Source organism: Dendropsophus ebraccatus, chromosome 9, assembly GCF_027789765.1.
Source record: "Dendropsophus ebraccatus isolate aDenEbr1 chromosome 9, aDenEbr1.pat, whole genome shotgun sequence".
Lineage (NCBI taxonomy): Eukaryota > Metazoa > Chordata > Amphibia > Anura > Hylidae > Dendropsophus > Dendropsophus ebraccatus.
This window is the reverse complement of record NC_091462.1, coordinates 102,054,882-102,078,635: the sequence shown is the minus strand read 5'-3', so window position 1 is coordinate 102,078,635 and position 23,754 is coordinate 102,054,882. Positions and strand designations below refer to the sequence as shown.

General features: G+C 46.9%; 1 protein-coding gene across 3 annotated transcripts; it reads left to right on the top strand.

Annotated features, from left to right (window-relative positions):
* The first annotated feature begins 5,973 nt into the window (after positions 1 to 5,973).
* On the top strand, positions 5,974 to 23,249 carry SLX4 (SLX4 structure-specific endonuclease subunit). Of its 3 annotated transcripts, XM_069984108.1 has the most exons (16): positions 6,015 to 6,029; positions 6,964 to 7,017; positions 7,273 to 7,648; positions 9,508 to 9,663; positions 9,746 to 9,923; positions 10,006 to 10,212; positions 10,296 to 10,483; positions 11,037 to 11,353; positions 11,435 to 11,645; positions 11,722 to 11,813; positions 12,100 to 12,246; positions 13,980 to 14,149; positions 16,321 to 18,905; positions 19,751 to 19,853; positions 20,677 to 21,015; positions 22,254 to 23,249. In XM_069984108.1, the coding sequence occupies exons 3-16, from the start codon at positions 7,375 to 7,377 to the stop codon at positions 22,579 to 22,581; spliced, it is 5,295 nt and encodes a 1,764-aa protein (XP_069840209.1). In that variant the 5' UTR covers positions 6,015 to 6,029; positions 6,964 to 7,017; positions 7,273 to 7,374; the 3' UTR covers positions 22,582 to 23,249. The 3 variants fall into 3 exon arrangements, with proteins under 3 accessions (XP_069840210.1, XP_069840209.1, XP_069840211.1); XM_069984109.1 differs by lacking the exon at positions 6,964 to 7,017 and having other exon boundaries at positions 5,974 to 6,029; XM_069984110.1 differs by lacking the exon at positions 6,015 to 6,029 and having other exon boundaries at positions 6,958 to 7,017; positions 7,276 to 7,648.
* Positions 23,250 to 23,754: the final 505 nt, after the last annotated feature.

The window sequence follows — 23,754 nt, the reverse complement described above, 5'->3', positions numbered from 1 at the left end:
CCCCCCCCCCCCCTGTGCTCTCCCCAACAGTATATACCCCCCTGGGCTCTCCCCAACAGTATATAGCCCCCCTGTGCCCTCCCCAATAGTATATAGCCCCCCCCCCGTGCTCTCCCCAACAGTATATACCCCCCTGGGCTCTCCCCAACAGTATATAGCCCCCCTGTGCTCTCCCCAATAGTATATAGCACCCCCCTGTGCTCTCCCCAACAGTATATACCCCCCTGGGCTCTCCCCAACAGTATATACCCCCCTGGGCTCTCCCCAACAGTATATAGCCCCCCTGTGCCCTCCCCAATAGTATATAGCCCCCTTGCTGTGTGCAACCCCGCCCCCCCCCCCCCCCCCCCCGGTCGCTCCCGCTCCCCCTCCCATAAAACATTAAAAAAAAATCAGTTATACTCACCCGGGTCCTCGCGTTCCTCTTCTCTTCCCTCTTGTGGCCGCACTGCAGCGGTCACAAGAGGCTGCACTCCCCTTACCCTCGCGCCGACGCTCCCGTGACGTCAGGCGCCAGAGGGAGAGTGCGGCAAGTGCGACCACAAGAGTGACTGACAGGGAGGGAGCCAATGGCGCTCTTTCTCTATCAGTACTGCTGCTCCTGCTGAAGCGCAGCAGCGGGCAGAGGGGCGCGGCGGACGGGGGGGCCCTGCAGGGGGCGCCATGGATGGGTAAGTAGATTACCCATCCATGGCGCACCACCCTGACAGGCTGGTGGCCGGAGCCCTGTGCGACCGCATTGGTCGCACATAGCAACGGCCAGCCTGCTCAGGGTGGGCCCCTTTAACCAGTGGGCCCGATGCACGTGCACCATGTGCCCTCTGGTTAAAGCGGCCCTGTCTTGGCTGCATAATAAACATCAGAATTTTGTGTATGAATTGATCAAGCCACACTGCCCCATGTACCGCGTGCAGGTATCTGATACACATGGGTCCCTACACTAAGTCCACACTGTGGCAGTCAGTGACCACCACCCCCGCCAGCACCGCCGGCGGAGAAGGTCGCCCCCAAACAGTACGAGTCCTGTGGCATGGGGGTTGCAGGGCCGTTCCATGGCCCCCGTTCCCTGCTCATGCACGCCTGCGGGGGTGGTGGTCACTGACCGGCACAGTGTGGATTTAGTGTAGGGACCCATGTGTATCAGATACCTGCACGCGGTACATGGGGCAGTGTGGCTTGATCAATTCATACACAAAATTCTGATGTTTTTTATGCAGCCGAGAGGCACTAGTGTCAGCCATAGGTGTAAGGTGCAGCGTTCTTTTCTCTCCTGTATTGTATTATGTTGGCAACCTGACAAAAAAGTTAGCTGACGTATAGTTCAATGTGTTCTTGGCAAGCCCCTTTTTTTATTTTTTTTGTACAGGTTTCAGATCACTACCAATGATGTGCAAAATTTGTGATGTCGGTGGGGTTTTGGCCTGGTTCACACCTATCTGACATCATTTTCTGAGGTATATGGTGGCAACTCAGTAGAATTGCAAGACTGGGTATACCACAGCATGCCCCAGCTGGACTCATTCATTACTATGTGCCAGACATAGTTTAAAATATAACATACCATTTTTGTGTTGGGGATAAAAACTAGCAGTATATGCTCTCAAGTGTGCTAAGCATAGTCACATTTCAACCACATTCAGTGTATAATAAATGGGCATGTTGTTAGATATGCTGGCTTCCCATTCTCCTATGTTGCTGATGTATACTGAGGCTTGTCCCAAGATCCTTAAACATTAACCAATCTTCAGCCATCCATGGCCGCAAACAAGCCCTGATCAGTGCTTGCAGTGCATTTACACGGCACAGTCCAGCGGCTGGGCCACGCGAACGATCCCTGTAACATTTGTGCGGCCATTTAGATTTATTGCTATCGCCTGCACATCTCCAGTTTACACAGGAAAATGTGTGGCTGGTAAATGATCATTTATAGGATTGCTTAAAAGATGTGGTCTGCCAACGAGCGGACACTTTTATGGTGCGTTTACACAGACTTGTGAAGCCAAAGCCAGGAACAGACTATAACCAGTGAACAGCTCATAAAGGAATGCCTGACATTTCTCCTCTTATGTAATCCATTCCTGGCTTTGGCTTTAAAAATCTGTCAGATAAATCTCTCTGTGTAAACGCACCCTTACAAGAGCTGATTATAGGCCGAATGAGCATTTCTAGCCGCCCGCCTTTCCAATAATAGGCCTGTGTAAAATGGCTCTTAGTAGTGTGCATTGCCTGGAGTTTTCCTTTAAAAGTGGTTATCCAGCGCTACAAAAACATGGTCACTTTTTCCCCTCTCTTGTCTCCAGATTGGGTGGGGTTTGGAACTCAGTTCCATTGAAGTTAATGGAGCTTAAAGGACAACTCCGGCCAAAACTATTTTTTAATATGTTATTACTTATGGAAAGTTAGACAAATTTTTTATGTACATTAATTATGGGAAATGCACATATAGGGCTATTTCCCCTAATTTAGTAGATCAGGGAGACTTCAGATTCTCTAAAAAAAAGTGACGTCACGAACCAGGGGTGTAATTACAATGGAGTGTCCAGCAGGGGCGCACTATATATAGAAGTCAATGGGGGAGATTTATCAAAGGGTGTAAAATTTAGACTGGTGCAAACTACCCACAGCAACCAATCACAGCTCAGCTTTAGGCAATGCTGAAAGGAAAGCTGAGCTGTGATTGGTTGCTGTGGGCAGTTTGCACCAGTCTAAATTTTACACCCTTTGATAAATCTCCCCCTATGAGTACCATTGACTTCTATATATAGTGCGCCCCTGCTGGACACTCCATTAGAATTACAATGGATATGTATGTAAATGTAATATACAGTGTTTTTGATTGAATACATTTATGGAATACTTTGGGGAGCAAGTGTCCTTGCTCCCCAAAGTATTCCATAAATTTAATCAATCAGTACATCACAGTAAGCCCACCGATCCGCCCACCGCTACCGAATGCCCGTCGCCGCTCATAGCATGAGCAGGTCATGGGAGGTAGTAGCTGGGTTATATGGCTGAGATCGCCCCCGCTGATGCTGCCGTGCAGGGGAGCCGCTCATCACTGTGCAGCAGCTATCATCCCCCGGGAGCCGGTATGTGTGATCGGAGAGTGGCGGCCGGGCAGGGAGTCAGCCATCAGTGCACAGTGATGCACAGTGCATCAGGCAGTCAGCTGCACAGTGATGAGCGGCTCCCCTGCACAGCAGCATCAGCGGCGATCTCAGCCGTATAACCCAGCTACTACCTCCCATCACCTGCTTATGCTATGAGCCAGGTGATGAAAGTAGTAGTTGAGTGTAGTCCAGAGCGGCGGCGGGCATTCGGTAGCGGTGGGCGGATCGGTGGGCTTACTGTGATGTACCGATTGATTACATTTATGGAATACTTTGGGGAGCAAGGACACTTGCTCCCCAAAGTACCAAAGTATTCCATAAATGTATTCAATCAAAAACACTCTATATTACATTTACATACATATCCATTGTAATTCCAATGGAGTGTCCAGCAGGGGCGCACTATATATAGAAGTCAATGTTACTCATTGACTTCTATATATAGTGCGCCCCTGCTGGACACTCCATTGTAATTACACCCCTGGTTCGTGACGTCACTTTTTTTTTTAGAGAATCTGAGGCCTCCCTGATCTACTAAATTAGGGGAAATAGCCCTATATGTGCATTTCCCATAATTAATGTACATTAGAAATTTGTCTAACTTTCCATAAGTAATAACATATTAAAAAATAGTTTTGGCCGGAGTTGTCCTTTAAGCTCCATTAACTTCAATGGAACTGAGTTCCAAACCCCACCCAATCTGGAGACAAGAGAGGGGAAAAAGTGGCCATGTTTTTGTAGCGCTGGATAACCCCTTTTAAAGAAAAACTCCAGGCAATGCACACTACTAAGAGCCATTTTACACAGGCCTATTATTGGAAAAGCGGGCGGCTAGAAATGCTCATTCGGCCTATAATCAGCTCTTGTAAGGGTGCGTTTACACAGAGAGATTTATCTGACAGATTTTTTAAGCCAAAGCCAGGAATGGATTACATAAGAGGAGAAATGTCAGGCATTCCTTTATGAGCTGTTCACTGGTTATAGTCTGTTCCTGGCTTTGGCTTCACAAGTCTGTGTAAACGCACCAGTCTCCCTGATCTACTGAATTAAGGGAAAGTAATAACATATTAAAAAATAGTTTTGGCCGGACTTCTCCTTTAATTGCAACCACACCTCAACTGTACACAAGAAAGGGGGAAAAGTAGACATGTTTTTGTTGCGCTGGATAACCCCTTTAATTGCAAACCACACCTGACGTGGAGACAAGACCGGGGCAAAAGTGGTCATGTTTTTGTAGCGCTGGATAACCCCTTTAACCCCTTAGCGACCCATAACAAACCTCGTACATCATGGTGCCGCGGGGGGTGTTCAGAGCGGGGTCCCGCCGGGAGTTCCCGGCTGTGATCAGCCGGGGAGCGCCTCTATTAGCCGGCGCGGGTCCCGTTGCCGCGCCGGCTAATTAAGCACTTCAATGCAGCTGTCAAACCTGATAGCTGCATTGAAGTGCTTTATTACTCACATCTCTGGTGTCTAGTGGGACAGATCTCCCCCCCGCGGGGGGAGATCCGGTCTTCTGGCCGGGCCGGCACTCAGTGTCGCAATGACGCTGATCCCTGCTCGGCAATAGATTGCTGTGGCCTGCAGCAGGCCAAAGCAATCTATGACTGATGTAATTGATCTTTGCTGTGTATATACACAGCATTGATCTCCATATACAAGCCCCCCAGGGGACTTCTAGTTTATGGGGAAAAAAAAGTAAAAAAGTGTTTTTATTAATAAAAAATCCCCTCCCCTAATAAAAGTCCAAATCACCCCCCTTTTCCCATTATATAAATATAAATAAATAAACAAATAAACATATTTGGTATCGCCGCGCACGTAATCGCCCGGACTATTAATTAATCACATTCCTGATCTCGCACGGTAAACGGCGTCAGCGCCAAAAAATTCCAAAGTGCAAAATTGCGCATTTTGGTCGCATCAAATCCAGAAAAAATTTAATAAAAAGTAATCAAAAAGTCGTATATGCGCAATCAAGGTACCGATAGAAAGAACATGTCATGGCGCAAAAAGTGACACGTCACACAGCCCCATAGAGCAAAGGATTAAAGCGTTATAAGCCTAGGAATGGAGCAATTTTAAGTAACATATATTTGTTAACAATGGTTTGAATTTTTTTACAGGCCATCAGATAAAAGAAAAGTTATATATGTTACATATTGTTGTAATCGTAACAACTTGAGGAACATGCATAACAAGTCAGTTTTACCCCAGGGCGAATGGCGTAAATCCAAAACTTCCCGAAATCAAAACAAATTCGATTTTTTTTCAATTTGACAGCGCAAAAGATTTTTTTCTGGTTTCACAGCATATGTTATGGAAAAATAATGCCTGTCATTGCAAAGTACAATTGGTTTCGCAAAAAATAAGCGCTCATATACGTCTCTAGGTGAAAAAATGCAAGCGCTATGGACTTTTAAACATAAAATGGAAAAAGCAAAAGCGCAAAAACGAAAATTGGCTTTTTTAAGGGGTTAAGGAAGGGTCCTTCCTATCATATTGGGGCAGTTTTCTAAAGGAAACAATTCCTGCTATATAAAAGTGCAATAAAAAATACATAGTGTTATCATGTGCAACCCATAGGCTTCCTGTTATCAGAGGGAAGTACACAGTGTGAGGTGTACAGGTATCAGGTGACACAAGAAGCCATTTAGCTATAGTCTCTTTATTTTTTTTTATACAAAGTCAGTGCAGATTAGTCACAGGCTCCATCCCTGCTGAAGACATTTACAGATCTGCAGTATAACAGGCGGCGGCCATTTTGTCGAAGCCTCATTAGGGCCGTCCCCGCGGTGGCGCCAGTTTCCAGTTTGAATCCGTCGCCATGGGAACAGTTCGGCCCTCCGTGTTGGTCGCTTCGCGCGGTGACGTCATGCAGCGTAACTTCCGGGTCTTTGAACGTACTAATAATGGCCAGAGGTAAGAGAGAGTGGAAGACAATGTTATGTACCGGGGGATACAGCTATGTGTTATATCAGGATGTATCTGCCGTGCACGGCTTGTCATGTGACCCACGGCTGATGGGACCTGAGCTCCCAGCATCCCTGATACCCATAGCTGACAGGGCATGCTGGGAGTTGTGCTGCATCTGTCTGGTCTGGCTCTGTTCTGTGATCTATTAGTGTTCCTGCCCCATTGTATACATCAGTGCCCCTATCCTCCAGCTGTTGTATGACTACAACTCCCAGCATTCCCAGGGGAGGTATAGTTCTGTGGCAGCTGTAGATGTGCAGGTTGGTGGACACTGATCTCATACAAGCCTGCTTTCTCTTTATCCACCATGCTTTACAGTGCAACCCCAATACTTCCCAACATGTGGCTGTCAGGGCATGATAGGAGTTGTAGTCTTGTCACTGCTTGGAGAACGTCACCCTAAGCCATTGTAGAGACGGAGCTATGAGAAATATATATATATATATATATATATATATATATATATATATAATATACATTGACTCATACACCCCCATGACTGGCCGCCATGACAGTCATGTGACCTTTTGTCTAATTTCCAGCGCATTATTTTGCAGCACCAAGGTTTTCCATTTTCACTATCTCTGTCGGCTGTCAGGGAATGGAAACATTGACTACATAGTCTATTCATTCCCACCATACATCCCAAACTCTCATAGACAAGGTGAACTATGAAGAGATGTCTGACCACTGGCTCCTCCTGTCATCTCCAGAACTAGGCCCTGGGTCTTTGTTATGGAAAAAGAAAAATTATACTACCACATACCAGCCTGCCAGAGGGCACAGGGGCACGGCTTTCGGCTTCTACTGGGCTGAGCCCAGGGGAAATGAGGCAGTGCACAGTGTCCATTCATATTAGTAAGATGTCTGTGTATTATAGGACCGGTCCTCCGGACAGAGAGAAGCTCTTTGTAGTAGATCTCCCCTACAGCAGGTGAGAGTCCGGAACAAATGACACCCCCCCATTGAATTATATGCCCTAATACATGGGTCTCAAACTCGCGGCCCTCCAGCTGTTGCCAAACTACAATTCCCATCATGCCTGGTTTAGCTTTGGCTGTCCAGGCATGATGGGAATTGTAGTTTTGTAACAGCTGGAGGGTCTGTGTTTGACACCCATGCCCTAATACATTATATGGAAATGTTTTTTTTGTATTTTGTAATGATGGCTTTTCTACCCATTTTCTAGCAGCCGGTGTCTTCTGTACGATGCCCAGGTGACATGAAGGACCATCCCTTTTACGCCTTATGATTTAACCCTCTCGCCGCCGCTCCAGGAACAACCTCACTAATGGTTGAGTCAGATGATGACTTTGCTGAACTTTGCTCTAAACTCTTGAAGCGGGTTAAGAAGAACAACCCCCAGGAGGGTCAGAATGTCCCCAAAGTCAGCACCGCAGCACGAAGGACAGCGAAGACCAAAGCCACTGGGGCCAAGAAGCAGAGAAAAGATGGGGGCGGCAAGGAGGCAGAAGTGGGCGTCATCCCGAAACCAGACGCTGACAAGTCTGATGTTAACATAGAGGAAAGGAAACACACCCCTACTGATGGCCTTCTACAGAAAGGTAATACTGATATACAGTGGTACCTTGGTTTAAGAGTAACTTGGTTTAAGAGCTCCCTGTACTGGGCGGGGGGAGTGGAGGAAGGACATGGCCTGCATAGCGGGGTCTACAGCCCTGTACTCTGACCCAGGAAGTCTCCCTCACCTTCCAAATCATAGCAGATTGACTTCAGGCTGGGGCTTACATCAGGGGACAGGACTGTGGTGGTAATTTCTCCATAGCTGTAACCCCTCTCCTTTCCCGGACATAGAACACTGCATGCATGTGCCCACATCTGTCCTGCTCATTCCTTCATGCTCCCTGTAGTCTCTGTCAGTCCTGATTGGTCCATGCTGAACACACACCCCTTCCCCATTGCTGTCATGTGACCACACAGACCTCTGACAGTAGCCCTGCTTCTCTATTCTAGCCTGTTGTACTACACTACTGCATTATGTGGATCTGCAGTTCCATCCTGTATCTACAAATTGCATCTGTTTTTTCAGGTTTATGCCCTTACTATACATTATACTCCACATGCTGATTGCTATATTGTCCAGTAACTTATAATCACATTATTATCACATATTCAGCTGTTTCTCATTGTTTGTTTGATCTGTTTTACATGTTAGTCAGAATAATAAATCATTATTTTGGGGGTGTGGAACCAATTGTCTACATTTCAGTGATTTCTTATGGGAAAATTTGCTTTGGTTTAAGAGTGGATTTGGATTACAAGCGCGGCCCCGGAACGAATTATGCTCATAATCCAAGGCACCGCTGTATATGATATAACTGCTTAACAGGGACTATTGCAAAATATTGTTTTAATGTGCTTTTTTTTTTGTCTGTGGCTTTTACTAGGTCAGGAGGAAGCTGTTTAGAAACCTCTAAGGGTGCCTTTACACTGACAGATTTATCATTGAAGCCAAAATCAGGAACAGACTATAAACAGAAAACAGGTCATAAAGGAAAGACTGAGATTCCTCCTTTTTTTCATATCCATTCCTGGGTTTGGCTTTAAAAATCTGTCAGATAAATCTCTCTGTGGAAAAGAACCCTAACCTGGTTATATGTCCCTATAGCGCACAGGGAGCTGAGGATGAAGGTAATTTTCTTACCTTGATCCTTAGTGCTGTTTTCAGGACCTCACGCTGGGCAACACCAATACAGTTTGTTACGTCTAGTGCAGGGCATGAAAGGGCGGAGCATGACACTAAAGAGAGAATCCCTTTGCCATGTCCCGTCCCCCAGACCATGCACAAGACATATGGGAAACAGATCAAACAGCGCTCAATACAGTGATCTGTTTCCCGTATGGATCTACTAGGCATTGCTCCCCCCCAGCCAGAATCCTGCTCCACACTGATGAGGGGCAACACCCCGAAACAGCTGTCTGTGGATGGATACCTGGCCTTGGTTTTTCTCTTGTTGTTAAATTGACTTATAGGGCCACTTATTATCGTGGTTTTGATGGTTTCCAAACAGGAGCCACCCCTTGGCTGGGTCCTTCCCAGAGGAATATCTTGGTAGTCCTGTGTTTCGAGACCCTTGAATGAGGCTCTATGGATTTTGAGAATTCTTCAGGCCTGCATTATACTGATATTCCACGTTAAGATATTACATCAATCACTATGGGATATTTATTCATACCAAGGATCAGCAAACTGAGCATTGTCTCTAAAGGCCTGGAGGACCTGCTGTCTGATCTACAAGATGTTGGAGACTGACCCAAAAACTGAATTTATGTTTCTTAAAGGATTAGTCTATGCATGCATTGAGAATGTATGGGTTACATGTCTGTTATCACACAATTGACGATAATTTACAAATCTCACATGTTGGAAAGTTAACCATTGTTCTTATTTCTAATGTCTCAGATGGCAGCAGAGCTGACAGTCAGATCCCTGGAGGAGACCCCAGACCCCTTGACCAGCTGAGTGTAAAAGATCTTGTCTTGGAACGGATGCAGCAGTTCAAGAGAACGGCTCCCAGACGGATGAAGATGGATTCCACAGAGAGCAGTGAAGCACATGGTGGGTGGGAACGCAGCCTTATACGTCTTCCATCTTGTCACCTTCTTCCTCTGTCTCACACTCTTAATTTTGCTTCATGCAGTTGGATCTTCAGCAGCATGTCCGAGTGTACTGGACGATGGAGCTCTGGCCTTGGCGCTGCAGATGGATGTCAAGGAGAAGCCAGCAAGCTTAGAAGATGAAGGACTCTTTTTTTGCCAGCTGTGCCAAAAAGACTTGACAGCTATGAGCGGCGCGCTGAGGGAGCAGCATGTGAACAGGTCAGTATGGGGACGTCTCAGTAACACTACATAACATAATTGTCTCCTGGTGAAGTCTACATTAGTTCCCTATAATTTCCAGGTGCTTGGACCAGGTTGAGAATTTAGGAGGAGGCTCAGTAACCCCTGTGGTTCCTAGTTGTCCATTGTGCGGGAAACCTTTTAGCACAGAGAAAAGCCGAGCGTCTCACCTAAAACGGTGCGCTGCAAAGCTGGACGTTCCTGCTCAGACATTGCTGCAGGCTGTTCAGAGGCAGGCAGCTGAGGCGGGGTCTGAGGTGCCACCACGGTAAGATCTCATGGATACTGATGGAAGGATACCATGAACTGTTTTCAGCTTGGCACTCTTTATAGTAACTTTCATCTCTCCAGGGTCATCAATGGAAAAAGGAAAGGTGTACCAAAACAGAAGGCACCCGCCAAGAAGAGGAAGACAGCTGAGACTGGTGCTGAGATGGAGGATTTGCTGGTTGCTATGGCATTGTCTCGTTCTATCCAAGAAGATAGGAATGCACAGAATATAAATGGGGGTCAACCCCCTCCAGAATTGCCTGTCCGAGGTACGGTGCCTGCTCTTTTCTCTACAACACTGACAGGTTAGACATAACAATGCCTTTGTACTTAGGAAAACTATGCAATGTGGATAGCTGCTGTTTCTCCTGATCCAAACAGATGGGCATGCATGCAATCTGAATGGGGAGAGAAGATTAAGCTGCTGCCAGACATCTCTGTCGGTGACTTTTCTCCCTAGACAACAAAAGGATTGAGTGTATTGGACATGTGTCTTTTTTCAACCGTATTAACTATGTAACTATGTATTGAAATCCAAGAACCAGATATCCAGAGCTACAAAAACATGGCCACTTACTTTCAGAGACAACACAACTCTTGTCTCCAGTTCAGGTGCGGTTTGCAATCATGCTCCATTCACTTCAATGAAACTGAGCAGCAAAAACCCGCCCAAGCTGGAGACAAGAGCGGTGCTGTCTCTGGAAGGAAGTGGCCATGTTTTTGTAGCGCTGGATAACCCCTTTAATACACCCCCATACACCTTAGATGGTTACCTGGTCTTAGTGGCTTGTATGTTCCATTCAGAAGTCTTTTTTGCTTTAGAAAACAAGAGTAGACGGAAGCAGAAGGATAAACCTACCCCCCTTCTGCTGGTCCAGGCCCCTGAGGAGACTGCGGAGCGATTGCAGAAGAGGTTGTCTATGCTGATGACGGAGGAAACGGAAGAGAAAGGTGTCATCACGTTGCCCCCAAGTCATTTCTGGAGCATTGAAGAAGAAGAGAGGGAGAGCTGGAGACTGCGGGGAGGAAAAAGATGCGTCCTCTGGGATATCAGTAATATGATGGAGAAAAGAGACACCCTGAGCTATTATACAGCTGAACTAAACCCCACAATAACTCCATGGAAGTCTCCTCTAAAGGTAAGATGCGTCCATCCTCATGCACTCCGTATAGATAGTTATAACACTGGATAGTATATGTCAGCTTTTCTCTTGTTTTAGAAGTTGCATAGTTCCCAGTCAGCCATATTGTATCCTGGAAAACCACCGAGCCAGCCTGCTGCAGACAAGGATCTTCAGCCTGTGGCCTGTGAGGATAAAGTCCCTCTGTCTGACAGTCAGAAGGTATTGCTGGACCTGGCTGACCTGGCAGGAGAGGGGATCACACTCACTCAATGGAACAGTGGAGCGTCCGGTGTTAGTGAGCCGACAGGTAAGAGAGTTTCTCACAACTTCAGGAAAGCATGGCCCGCTACTTACTGCCTACAAGTAACATTACCTTCCTGCAGGGCCGGAGTCACCAGTCACCATCACATGCAGTGGATTCATCCCGGCACAAGAGGAGAAGACTGTGAATGAGAGACATGCACCGGGTAACAAGGTACAGACTTGGGGAGCACAAGATAGTAGAGATGAGCGTAACTCAAGCATGCTGGGGTGCACCCAAGCCCGAGCGTTTGGCATTTGATTAGGCTGCATCCATGTTTTCCAGGATTCCATAGGGCTGCATCTATTTTCTTTAACCAACAGTCATCAAGTGCTGAACACTCTGGCTTGGACAGACCCAAGCTTTCTCGAGTTGCACTTGTCTCTACAAGATAGGTAAATGTTGCTGTATGAGTAAGCCATTACTCCGAGTGCTCATTCATCTCTCTTATTTATTCCAGACCCCATTGCTTGTTCTATCAGCAGATTTCATGGAGATGGTGAACAACCCCCATCTGAGTGATGCCCAGCTCCAGACTGACTGCGGGGAGGTGCTCAGTGCACATATGTTTGTGCTGTATGCGCGCTGCCCCCTGCTGGTCGAAGCAGTAAGTGTGAAAGGAGTTTTCAAGGACTTAACATTGATTCCACATTGTTATGCCTTATTCCTATAGTCCTTGTTTCACGGACGACACGGTTGTGGCAGTCCTGTAGTGGATTAAACCCCTCCCCCCACCTAGCAGCATCTAAAGTATGATGCCGTGGGTGAGGAAACTGTATGAATATGCTCTGCTCTGTAATGAAGAAACCACACGACTATGCCATTACAGCACTACACATATTCATACAGTTTTCCAGCATCATATTGGAGGCCTTCCACGTCCGTGTTGTCCGTGAAACACAGAGCGTGGGAATAAGGCCTGAGTCTTATAAGACCTGACCCTGGCCATCACACATTGAACCTGAAACCACTTCAGTTTTATATATAGACTTATTTTTTTATTTCCCTTTATTAACCCTTTAAGGACATGGCCCATTTTCGTTTTTACGTTTTCGGTTTTTCCTCCTTGTGTTTAAAAGGTCATAGCACTTGCATTTTTCCACCTAGAAACCCACATGACCCCTTATTTCTTGCGTCACTAATTGTACTTTGCAATTACAGGCTGAATTTTTGCATAAAGTACACTGCGAAACCAGAAAAAAATTCAAAGTGTGGTGAAATTGAAAAAAAAAACGCATTTCTTTTATTTGGGGGAAATGTGTTTTTACGCCATTCGCCCTGGGGTAAAACTGACTTGTTATGCATGTTCCTCAAGTCGTTACGATTAAAACGATATGTAACATGTATAACTTATATTGTATCTGATGGCCTGTAAAAAATTCAAACCGTTGTTAACCAATATACATTCCTTAAAATCGCTCCATTCCCAGGCTTATAGCGCTTTTATCCTTTGGTCTATGGGGCTGTGCGAGGTGTCATTTTTTGCGCCATGATGTGATCTTTCTATCGGTACCTTGATTGCGCATATACGACTTTTTGATCGCTTTTTATTACATTTTTTCTGGATTTGATGCGACCAAAAATGCGCAATTTTGCACTTTGGGATTTTTTTGCGCTGACGCCGTTTACCGTACGAGATCAGGAATGTGATTAATTAATAGTTCGGGCGATTACGCACGCGGCGATACCAAACATGTTTATTTATTTATTTATTTGTTTACTTTTATTTAAAACCTGGGAAAAGGGGGGTGATTCAGACTTTTATTAGGGGAGGGGGCTTTTTACTATTAACAACACGTTTTTTTTTTTTTTACACATATACTAGAAGCCCCCCTGGGGGACTTCTAGTATATACACTTGGATCTCTCATAGAGATCTCTGCAGCATAGATATGCTGCAGAGATCCATGAGATCGGCACTCGTTTGCTTTCGGCTGCTGCAGCCGGAAACAAACGAGTGCCGAGCCGAGGACGGCGCCATCTTGGACGCGTCCCCGGCCGGCATCAGTAACGGAGATCGCTCCTCCGGGACAAGGTCCCGGAGGAGCGATCTCCCCCACTAGACACCAGGGAAACGTTGCCTCCGGTAATCGGAGGCAGCTGTCAACTTTGACAGCTGCCTCCGATTAGCTAATTAGCGGGCACGGCGATCGGACCGTGCCCGCTAATAGCGGCGGTCCCGGGCTACACGCGGCACCCGGGATCGCGGCACTTCAAAGCGGGGCCGCCGCGCGGCCCCGCTTTGAAGTGCTAATGAGGACATAGGACGTACCGGTACGTCCTATGTCCTTAAGAGGTTAAAGAAAATCTGTGTCCCTAATCTGTTTTTCTTTTTTTCTAGATCCACTCTGAAGGTTTCTGGGTAGATGAATCCGGCATTGGCCGAGCCCGACGTCTCCTGCTGAATGATGTGACTGCGGAGGCCGCTCTCTGTTTCCTCCGATTCTTATATTCTGCTGTCACTGACATCCCGGGTCACTGCCTGCCACATGTTAGTGAGCTGGCCCGCAGGTGTGTATGCTGTGGTTTATGTGTCCTAAAGAAGACACTGTAGCACATCCTTTTCATATGTTCTTGTAACATATGAAATTGTAACAATTCTAAATCTTGCACCAAAAGCCAGTCAGAGAGACATTATTTGTAAAGCTGGTAATATACTTTTCAACTGAATGCCTGCTCATCTGACAGCTATCCCCCCTCCCCACACACACACGGATGCTTGGTTCTGCTGAGCATTCATGTTTTCTAAATGAGAAGAGTGGAGGAAGTTGCTGTCAGACCCCTCTTTGGGCGGAGTAGGCCCCCATCTACATTAAATGTTCCATAAAAAATGGCGGGTTCATCCAGCATGGTGTGTAGGGACAATTTTAACTCAAATTGAGAATGGATATATAAAAAGCAAGTCACTTGATGAGTAATTGTTCATTGCGCTATAGGGAAATAATATGATATGACATGGATAAATGGCAGCAGTATGCTTACAGTAAGAGTACATAGAATACCACAGAACTAAGGGAATATCTAATTATAGCTTTTTCTCATAGATCACAGCTCACAGTTAGGTTGGGATCAAACCCCTGGAACCTCCAGTATTGACTTTTATAAGGGGAGCCGAAGAGAAAGATGAGAAATAGGCAAATGCATAACTATAAAGCAGGGGTGGGGAACCTTTTCCATGTCGAGGGCCGGTCGGGCATTAATAAAATCATTCGAGGGCCGCATACCGTGTGCGGCAGTTAGTAGCGGGGGTTTGCAGCACCCAGGACAAGGCATAGTATTGTTCCCCTAGTTCCCCTGCTATTGTAGTTAACCCCCAGTGATGCCCCTTGTAGTCTAGTTAACCCCCAAGTCATGTCCCTGGTAGCCTAGTTATTCCCCCCCCCCATCAGTCATGTCTCTGGTAGCCTAGTTATTCCCCCCCCCATCAGGCATGTCCCTGGTAGCCTAGTTATTCCCCCCCCCCCCATCAGTCATGTCTCTGGTAGCCTAGTTGTCCCCCCATCAGTCATGTCCCTGGTAGCCTAGTTATCACCCCCATCAGGCATGTCCCTGGTAGCCTAGTTGCCCCCCCCCCCCATCAGTCATGTCCCTGGTAGCCTAGTTGCCCCCCCCCCCCCATCAGGCATGTCCCTGGTAGCCTAGTTGTCCCCCCATCAGTCATGTCCCTGGTTGCCTAGTTGCCCCCCCCCCCCATCAGGCATGTCCCTGGTAGCCTAGTTGTCCCCCCATCAGTCATGTCCCTGGTAGCCTAGTTGTCCCCCCATCAGTCATGTCCCTGGTAGCCTAGTTGTCCCCCCCCATCAGTCATGTCCCTGGGATCCTAGTTAACCCCCAAATAAAAAAATAAACATCCCACTCACCTTACCTCCGCTCCCACGCAGTCCAGGTCCTCTTCTCTCCCAGGTCCTCTGTGCCGTTCTTCTCCTGCAGGCGGCGCGCGATGAAATGACGTCATCGCGCGCGGCCCGCAGGAGACTAAAGACACGCGCCGCTCTGCTGGGGAAGAAGCCGGCACAGACCGCATCCTCCGGTGTCCGCCAGCTGTCACAGACACCGGAGGATGCGGTGTATGCCGGCTTCTTCCCCAGCAGAGCGGCGCGCATCACAGGGGAGCTGCGGGCCGCATCGGGAGGTCTCAGGGGCCGGATGCGGCCCGCGGGCCGGAGGTTCCCCACCCCTGCTATAAAGGAACCCAATGTATAACACTGTGCTGTGAGCTCCCATGCTCCCCCTGGTGGTGGCTGCAGGAAGCAGAGACTCATATTGTAATGTATCTCTATGGAGGAGATTTTCTACTCTCTATGAGCAAAACAAAGCTTTAACCTGAAGACGATAATCTTCCGTGACTTGTAACCCTATTTACATGAATAAATAAAAACCAAAATTGTTTTCTAATGAGGATATTTGCTTCAAGATTGTTGATAACATATGACCGACTTGACCATGGTCAGTCTCTATCTTTCAGTTTAAAGTCTGCTAAATATCAAAGCCTTTAAGGAGGTACACGACACAAGTATTCTCTCTGCATCCTCGGCCCTGAGCTAGAAATAACACAGTGTATCAGTTTAGCACAGCATTAAAATATACATTGAGACTAGCGCAAAATCTTTTCACATGGATTTGTGTGGTTTGTGATGTTTGCTTTGAGGAAGCTTATAATAAAGAGTCTGGCTTTCTTCTAGGTTTGGTGTAAAAAGCCTTATAGAAACCTGTGAACTTCTAGTTTCTGGGTCGCACAGCTCAGAAGGTGAGATATCTACAGAGGAGGAAGAGGGTGATGATGGAGGAGAACGAGCAGAGACTTTCCAGGAGTTGCTGAAATCCATGTGGGTGGATGAAAGCGAGGACATCTTTGGAGACGCACGGGCAGATGAAGAGGATGAGGGGAAGCTGGATGAAGAAGGAGTAGGAGAGGGAGAGCTGGAGGAGATCTATGAATTTGCTCTTACTCAGCGTAAGTTATTAGCAGAGCAAGAAACCAAAGATGAAGGTGAGAGTGAGCAGGAGGTCGGGTATCAAGAGAAATCAGAAGACAACTCTTCCAAATCCAGAAATGTAAGTTTAGAAGAGAGAGAAGAAATGGATATAATACCGACCCCTCCACTTAAAGTGTCTCCTGACCCAACAGACATGGAGTGTTCTCCCAGAAAATCACCCGCATGTCTTCTGTCCAACAGCCCTGAATATTCACGCTCTCCTGCTATATCTTCTGTCCAGCTGAGATGTCAGCCATCATCTTCTAACTCCATCGCTCCTGGCCCGTCTTCTAGGCTCGATGGTACAGATGCTTCTCAGACGAAACCCAATAGTTCAGCATCTGAGTCTCCCATCCCTGTTATCTCTCTGATCTCCCCAAACAGAGATGACGACCCCGAGGCAAATTTCTTCGCTCCGCATAGTCCTTCACCTCTTGATGATAGTTATGATCGTATGTTCTCACAGACTTGTGGGGAATACGGCGAGCCTTCAGGTATTGGTGAAAGCAAATCCCAAATAAATCCATCTAGCCCTCAACATCAGCAACCCATACTTACCAGCTCACCCACCGCCATGCCGCCATGCCATGAACTTGGCTCCTCTCCTGACATCCAGCCTCAAACACATTCATTTCTAGATCGACCGTCGTACTCCTCTGAACGTGGAAAATCTCTTTGCTCCACCTTCAAAGATTCCCATCACAGTACATCGAGCAGCAAAGGTAGCTCTCCTAAAGCCTCAACACAAGATGCAGATATCATCCTCATCTTATCATCAGATGAAGAGACTGAGCCCAATGATCAGGCTGCAGCAACCACCAGAAGTGGATACAATCCTGATATAGCGAACGCCATTAAGGATTCTCCAGTTAGCTTCACCCAGAGAAGGAGCAGTGAAGGCTTTTCACATCTGGACATAAGCAGCAGCTCAGATATGTCTTGGTTGGTGCCCGCTACCCCCTTACATCAATCAGCAAGCTCAAAGACTTCCCTTCTACAGACATTATGTTCTCCTCAGTCTCCTTCAGACTTGCAGAAGAGATCCTGCTCAGCTCACTCACCTCCAAACACACAAAAGACATCCAATGCCACTCTGTCCCATCAGATTTTACACAAGACGTCCCATGCCGCTCTGTCCCATCAGATTTTACACAAGACATCTTTTGCAACTAAGTCACTTCCAAACTCTGAAAAGACGTCTTGTGTCAGTATGTCACCTCCACACTCACAGAAGACGTCCTGTACAGCTCAGTCACCTAAAGACTTAATGAAGGCATCACCTACAGCTGTGTCTCCTATAAAGAAGACATCACCTACAGCTCAGTCTCCTATAAAGAAGACATCACCTACTGCTCAGTCTCTTATAAAGAAGACGTCACCTACAGCTCCGTCTCCTATAAAGAAGACATCATCTACAGCTTCGTCTCCTATAAAGAAGACATCACCTACAGCTGTGTCTCCTATAAAGAAGACATCACCTACAGCTCAGTCTCCTATAAAGAAGACGTCACCTACAGCCCCATCTCCTATAAAGAAGACATCACATACAGCTCCATCTCCTATAAAGAAGACATCACCTACAGCTCCGTCTCCTAATTCATGGGGATACAATGTATCTCCATCCCCTCCTAAATCACAGAAGACGTCACAATCGTCTCAAACATCTAGAAGCTTTGATATGTCTTCCCAAAGTCATGTTTCCCATAGTCAGGCAAGCCCAATGTCCCCCCCTTTAATATCCCCAAAGTCGCCCAAGACCCCTCAGTCCCTGCGTCCCTCTGAGAGAAGACATGAGATACAGTCTAGTGGATGGAGTAAACCACCTTCTTCCCCACCTATATCCATTGCTAGCAGCACAGTGTTTGAAGTAGAGGACAGTGAGGATGAGGCCCCTGCAGCAGAGCCCCAGGACAATATCAGTAATGTCAGCTTCCAGTTTGACTATGATGAGCCTCCTATCCCCATGGAAGATGATATGTGGTGCAATGTGCAGGAGACTCCTAGGAAGCTGTCTTCATCTCCTGCTCCCAGTACTCCTGTAGCGTTACACAAGACCCCACCAAAATCCCAGTATTGTAAACCTCACAGTCCTTCACCAGCAAAAAGCACAACCCCTGGAAGTATTGAGGGTTCTCCACAGACCAGAGTCTCCCAGAACAGTCGGCACAGTTACCTCAACTCCAGACTGTGGGAGGACTGGGAGGATGAAGACCCTGAGCTGCCTGCTGTCTTCCCTTTGTCTCAGCGACTGGAGAAGGTCCCAGACGTGCAGAAGTTGCTGAAGACCCCAGGTAAGTCTGTACTTTATCTATGGATCAAAGCGGGTTTCAGGAATGTGATTCTTGACATTCTGAGGACATGCCAAACGTCACTGATGGCACAGATTGTCTGGTGTCTTAAGGGCCTATTCCACGGAACGATTATCGGCCATTAGTTGTCCCGTGGAATAGAAGTCGGCTCTATGTCGGCTGATCCTTGCAGTCGTTTGTTTTTTAATCATGTTGAAAAACAAATGACTTGGTAGCAGCGATCTGCTGCCATCGCTCTGTGGAATAGGAGCAGCGGCAGCAGACAGCCACTATCCTCTATGGGCCGCCTGGACGATCTTGCGGTCACACCGGCAGACACCCCCCCCCGCAGCTCCCTGCAGCCCCTCCCGCACCCACCTGCTCGCTAGTGTTGCAGCCATGCAGGTAAACGTTGTTTAATGAAAGAGTAGTAGATGCTTGGAACAAGCTCCCAGCAGATGTGGTTGGTAAATCTACAGTAAATGAATGTAAACCTGCCTGGAATAAACCTATATCTTTCCTAAGATGATAATAAGGGGAGTTGAGATGGTCTTTTTTCTGCCGACTACCTTCTACACTTCTATGATGCCCTGGCAGCTACAGCTAGTGCCCAAGAGGCGGGCTCTTCTGGTGAGATGCCCAGAGCTCTATATTGAGTGACAGTTCTAGCATCCAATCATGACACTGTTAGACCAATATAGTGAAAAAACAGATTGGTCAGTCCATCAGGGACGATACAAAGAATGGAAACGTGTAAGGGTCAAGAGATCCAGTGCAAATCTGTGTTTCGGGGATCCTGCCACAATGAATTGGACCAGTGTCTAACAATCTTTCCGCTTTCTCCACAGTTTCTATTGTGCGCAAAAGAGAACTTGTTCCCAAGGTTCCTATCACCCCATTACCGGACTATTCTGACATGGACACCCCAGTCCTGAAAAAAGAATTGAGCAAGTAAGTGACAATTTCAGGGAAAGTTTTTTTTTCTACCTTATTCCTGTCTTTTCCACAGATTCTCCACATCTATAGGAGGAGCCACAGGAGCTGGTATCTCACTGGTAGTCTCTAAAGGTCCCCATACAACTTTTACCTCTGTCAGCTATATCTGCCACTCGCGGTGTGTTCCGCCATCGGTATACAGTGTATAGGGTTCTCCCGACCGCCCATCTACGGATGATAGTGAAGATAGGGTCAGGTGTGATGGAAAATCACTTTGTTCTGGGAGAGATAAATTGCTGCCAGAGCTTTCTGGCTGAAGCTTAACCCTCCACATAGGGGAGAGTTTAGCCGAACGTTCCTGTGTATGGGAAGGATGGGAGAGATGAACATCCGCCCCTTAAGGGGGTACTCCGAGCTGGGGTAATTTTTAGTGTATGGCCAGGGAGGGGCTGGATATAGAAGCCGCCGTTCCCTTACCTCCCGGGTTCCAGCGCCGGGTCCCGGATCGCGCCGCCCTGTTTTCCTGTCCAGCTACCGCTTCCTGGTCTGAGCTGCGGCTTGATATGTGATGTCTCAAGGCAGCCCAGCCATTCAGCGGCCGAGGCGGGACCCCACAATGACCGCTGAATGGCTGAGCTGCCTTGAGACACAATATGTGTGAACATTTCTGAGCAATCTTGAGCCCTTCAGCTCCTATTCTACATGGCAGTCCTGACCGCCCTCATTCTGGAGCCTCTTCAGACACCAGGACACAGTTTTCTTAATGAAGGGGCAGTAGGACATTTATTGTAACTTCTGTTGTATTATACCAGAGCGGTAATCTCACTCCTCCATTTAGATTTGGGGTCCGGGCGCTTCCCAAGAAGAAGATGGTGCTGAAGCTGAAAGAGATCTTCAGCTACACTCATCAGGTCATGAACTCTGACTCTGAGGATGATGTCCCTTTATCCCACCCCCATCCAAGTAAAGGTAGCAGTGAAGCTCGGGTGCTGCAGAAGCCTCCGCAAGATAAACAGCAGCCCCAGAACAAAGGCAAGGGGTCAAGCACCTCGCAGACGGTGAGGAAGGGGACGTCTGTGTGCGCAGCACGGGAAGAAGATGATCGACCTCTAACAGCATCACAAGAGTCCACGGCATCCTCTGTGGCTGCCAGTGATACGTCCTCCCTATCCCAAAGGTAATAAGGAACACCCACACTATGCACACTGTATTACTATTGACAGCTGTAGGGTAGATAGCAGTCTGATGCAGGAATTGCTGCCACCTCAGCTACTATACCTCTCAGTGCTCACCCATGGTGCAGTGTGGTAACATATAGTCCTTACCTAGGATAATTATCCCCTTTATGGAGTACAACCACTAGGTGGCGCTCACTAGCTTTCAGGATTCAGTGATCAAATGTAATGTATAGTCCGCTCCTTTACTTCACTGCTCTTACAGACAATCGTGCACAAGCCCAATAAGCAGACAGTATAGCTTTCAAGCTAAAACTAATAGGGTTGCCATTTTGATGACATGCCAGAAAGGTTTAGAGGGGTTGCAGGGGCACAACCTGTATCAGTACCAGTATTTGTTGCCTCTTTCCCCTAGTTGTGAGGGTCATATGCCTCTTGTAGCAGAATAGACATATAAGATTACTAATAGATGAGGATGCAATAATGTAGAGAGGAGGATGTTATGATGGTAGGTGATGACACCATGGCACATGTTCGGTTATTCCTCTCTATGGGTCTCTATTTGATAACACTTTAGTCTGCCTATAGGTGGCGCCATGATATTGTTGGGTATTAGTTCAGGGTAGATGGACCTATTGTGGCTGTTAGGGCACGTTGAGAGTTGTAGTTGTAAATCATTTTGTTTAGGGTCCTATTACACGGAGCGCTTTTTAACGACTAATGATAAATGATTGCAAACGAGATTGTTTATCGCTAACCTGAAATCGTTCACCATATTAAACAGAACAATGGTTGTTAGTTACCATCGTTGTGATCGTTATTATGATTGTTTATTCCATCTGATCCCAGCATAACAATGAACAATGTGCAATTACACTGAACGATTACTGAAAAAATGTGGAACTTGAGCGAACGAACGTGGAATTATAGCGAACGATTAACGATAATTTTAGGTTCAGATCTAGATCAACGACATATGAACGATTTTCTGATCGTCGCCTGCAATTACACAGAACGATTATCGTTTAAATTTGAACGACATAACAATTTTTCACACAATAATTGTCCCTTGTAATAAGGCCCTTAGATTTGTACCACCTCCAGTATCTACCAATGCCATACGTTTCCTCTGACCTGTACAATCTATCCATGCAGCGGCCATTGGGCAGAATTCCTATATACTTGCTGATATTCCCACAGATTTGCCCCATTCTCAGATATTTTCTCCATCTCTCCGTAGCTCCAACGCCAATGAGTTTGAGACGGCCTTTGCAGATGAGGATGACGATGAGCCGGTGGCGGCCTCACAAGCAGCCAGCAAAGAGGCTCAGACAGTGGAGGCTGTGAGGAGGTTCATCGAGGCTCAGCCTGACTTACATAGACAAATCTTACTGTATCAGCCCCTGGATCTGTCCGCCCTTCATGCCGAGCTCAAACAAAATGGAATCAAAATCGCGGCTGGGAAGCTGCTGGACTTTCTGGATTCGCACTGCGTCACTTTTACTACCGCCGCCGCCCGTAAGGAGAAGCAGAGCCGCAGGAGGAGGAAAGCAGGGAAGCGTCACTGAGACAGATACAAGGGTAGCAATACAAGAAGACTGTTGCCTAGCAACTCTGGGGTTTTGTTTTTGACTATTCTCTCCGGTAGTCACAGGAAGGTCTCCACTGCTGCTATAAATGTCTTGTGACAATGTCATCTGTGGCCTGAGAAGCTGTGGATAATGGCTGCTACCTTCATTTAAGGGGGTTATCCAGGATTAGAAAGAGCACAACTACTTTCTTTCAAAAACAGCGCCACCTCTGTCCTAAGGTTGTGTATGGTATTACAACTCAGCTCAATTCACTTCAAAGGGACTAAGCTGCAAACCCCACATCCAAACTGAGGACAGGAGTGGCGCTGTTTTTGAAAGAAAGCAACCATATTTTTCTAAGCCTGGATAACCCCTTTAAGAGACGTCATAGAAGCTAAGGGTGGATGAAAGTACGTCCCACAGCAAAATTGTGGCAGGAGGTGCAACCAGGAAATCGGTAATGGGGGCGATGGTACCTTCCATTCTCACGGTTGCACCTTTCGCCACCACTTACATTCTTATGGACCTACCAATCAGTGTACATAGCTGCAGTTTGTTATATATGTAAAGATTTTAAAGGACAAAAAAAAAGATGCATGAATTGTAAATTATTGTATTTTCAGTTTATTTTATTTGTAATAAATATGGGAACTTTATGTATTGGAGTATTTGTACGGTGTAATGCTTCATTTCCCCTGTGGAGGCGCTGCAGAGCAGTGAATGCTTACTGCTCACAGATCAGTGGGAATCCTGCTAACACTGGGACAGCCTGTGATCACCTTGTCATGGCCGATCTATGTCCTGCTGAGGATTTCAGTCATTGGTTTCATGTCTGTAGCCGATTTCCTGTTGCAGATTCTAATCTCAGTCTCATATTCTGCCCAGACTGATAGATCCTGTGGCTGGGCACCAGTGGTTGTGGATCCCAGGTGTGCAGGTAATGCCCTCCATTGTAGGTCAGGTGCAGGTAGATACCTCCTAGCATTCATACACAGTTGTGACAGCTTCAGGCTTTGCAGTGCAGCAGCTCGGTGATCTTACTCACATCTAGGTCTGTCTCCTTCCTCATGTGGTTTGCTACATCCTGACTATGACCTGTGTCAGCCACATAGCCATCCTTCCGTATATATGTATTTATATAGAAGCTGCCACATCTGTATGTAAGGTAAA

Coding starts and splice junctions, on each gene's coding strand:
- SLX4 (XM_069984109.1), top strand. CDS start 7,375: ATGGTTGAGTCAGATGATGACTTTGCTGAACTTTGCTCTAAACTCTTG. Junction 11,646..11,721: donor CGGTGTTAGTGAGCCGACAG/GTAAGAGAGTTT, acceptor ACCTTCCTGCAG/GGCCGGAGTCACCAGTCACC. Junction 21,016..22,253: donor ACGTCCTCCCTATCCCAAAG/GTAATAAGGAAC, acceptor ATCTCTCCGTAG/CTCCAACGCCAATGAGTTTG.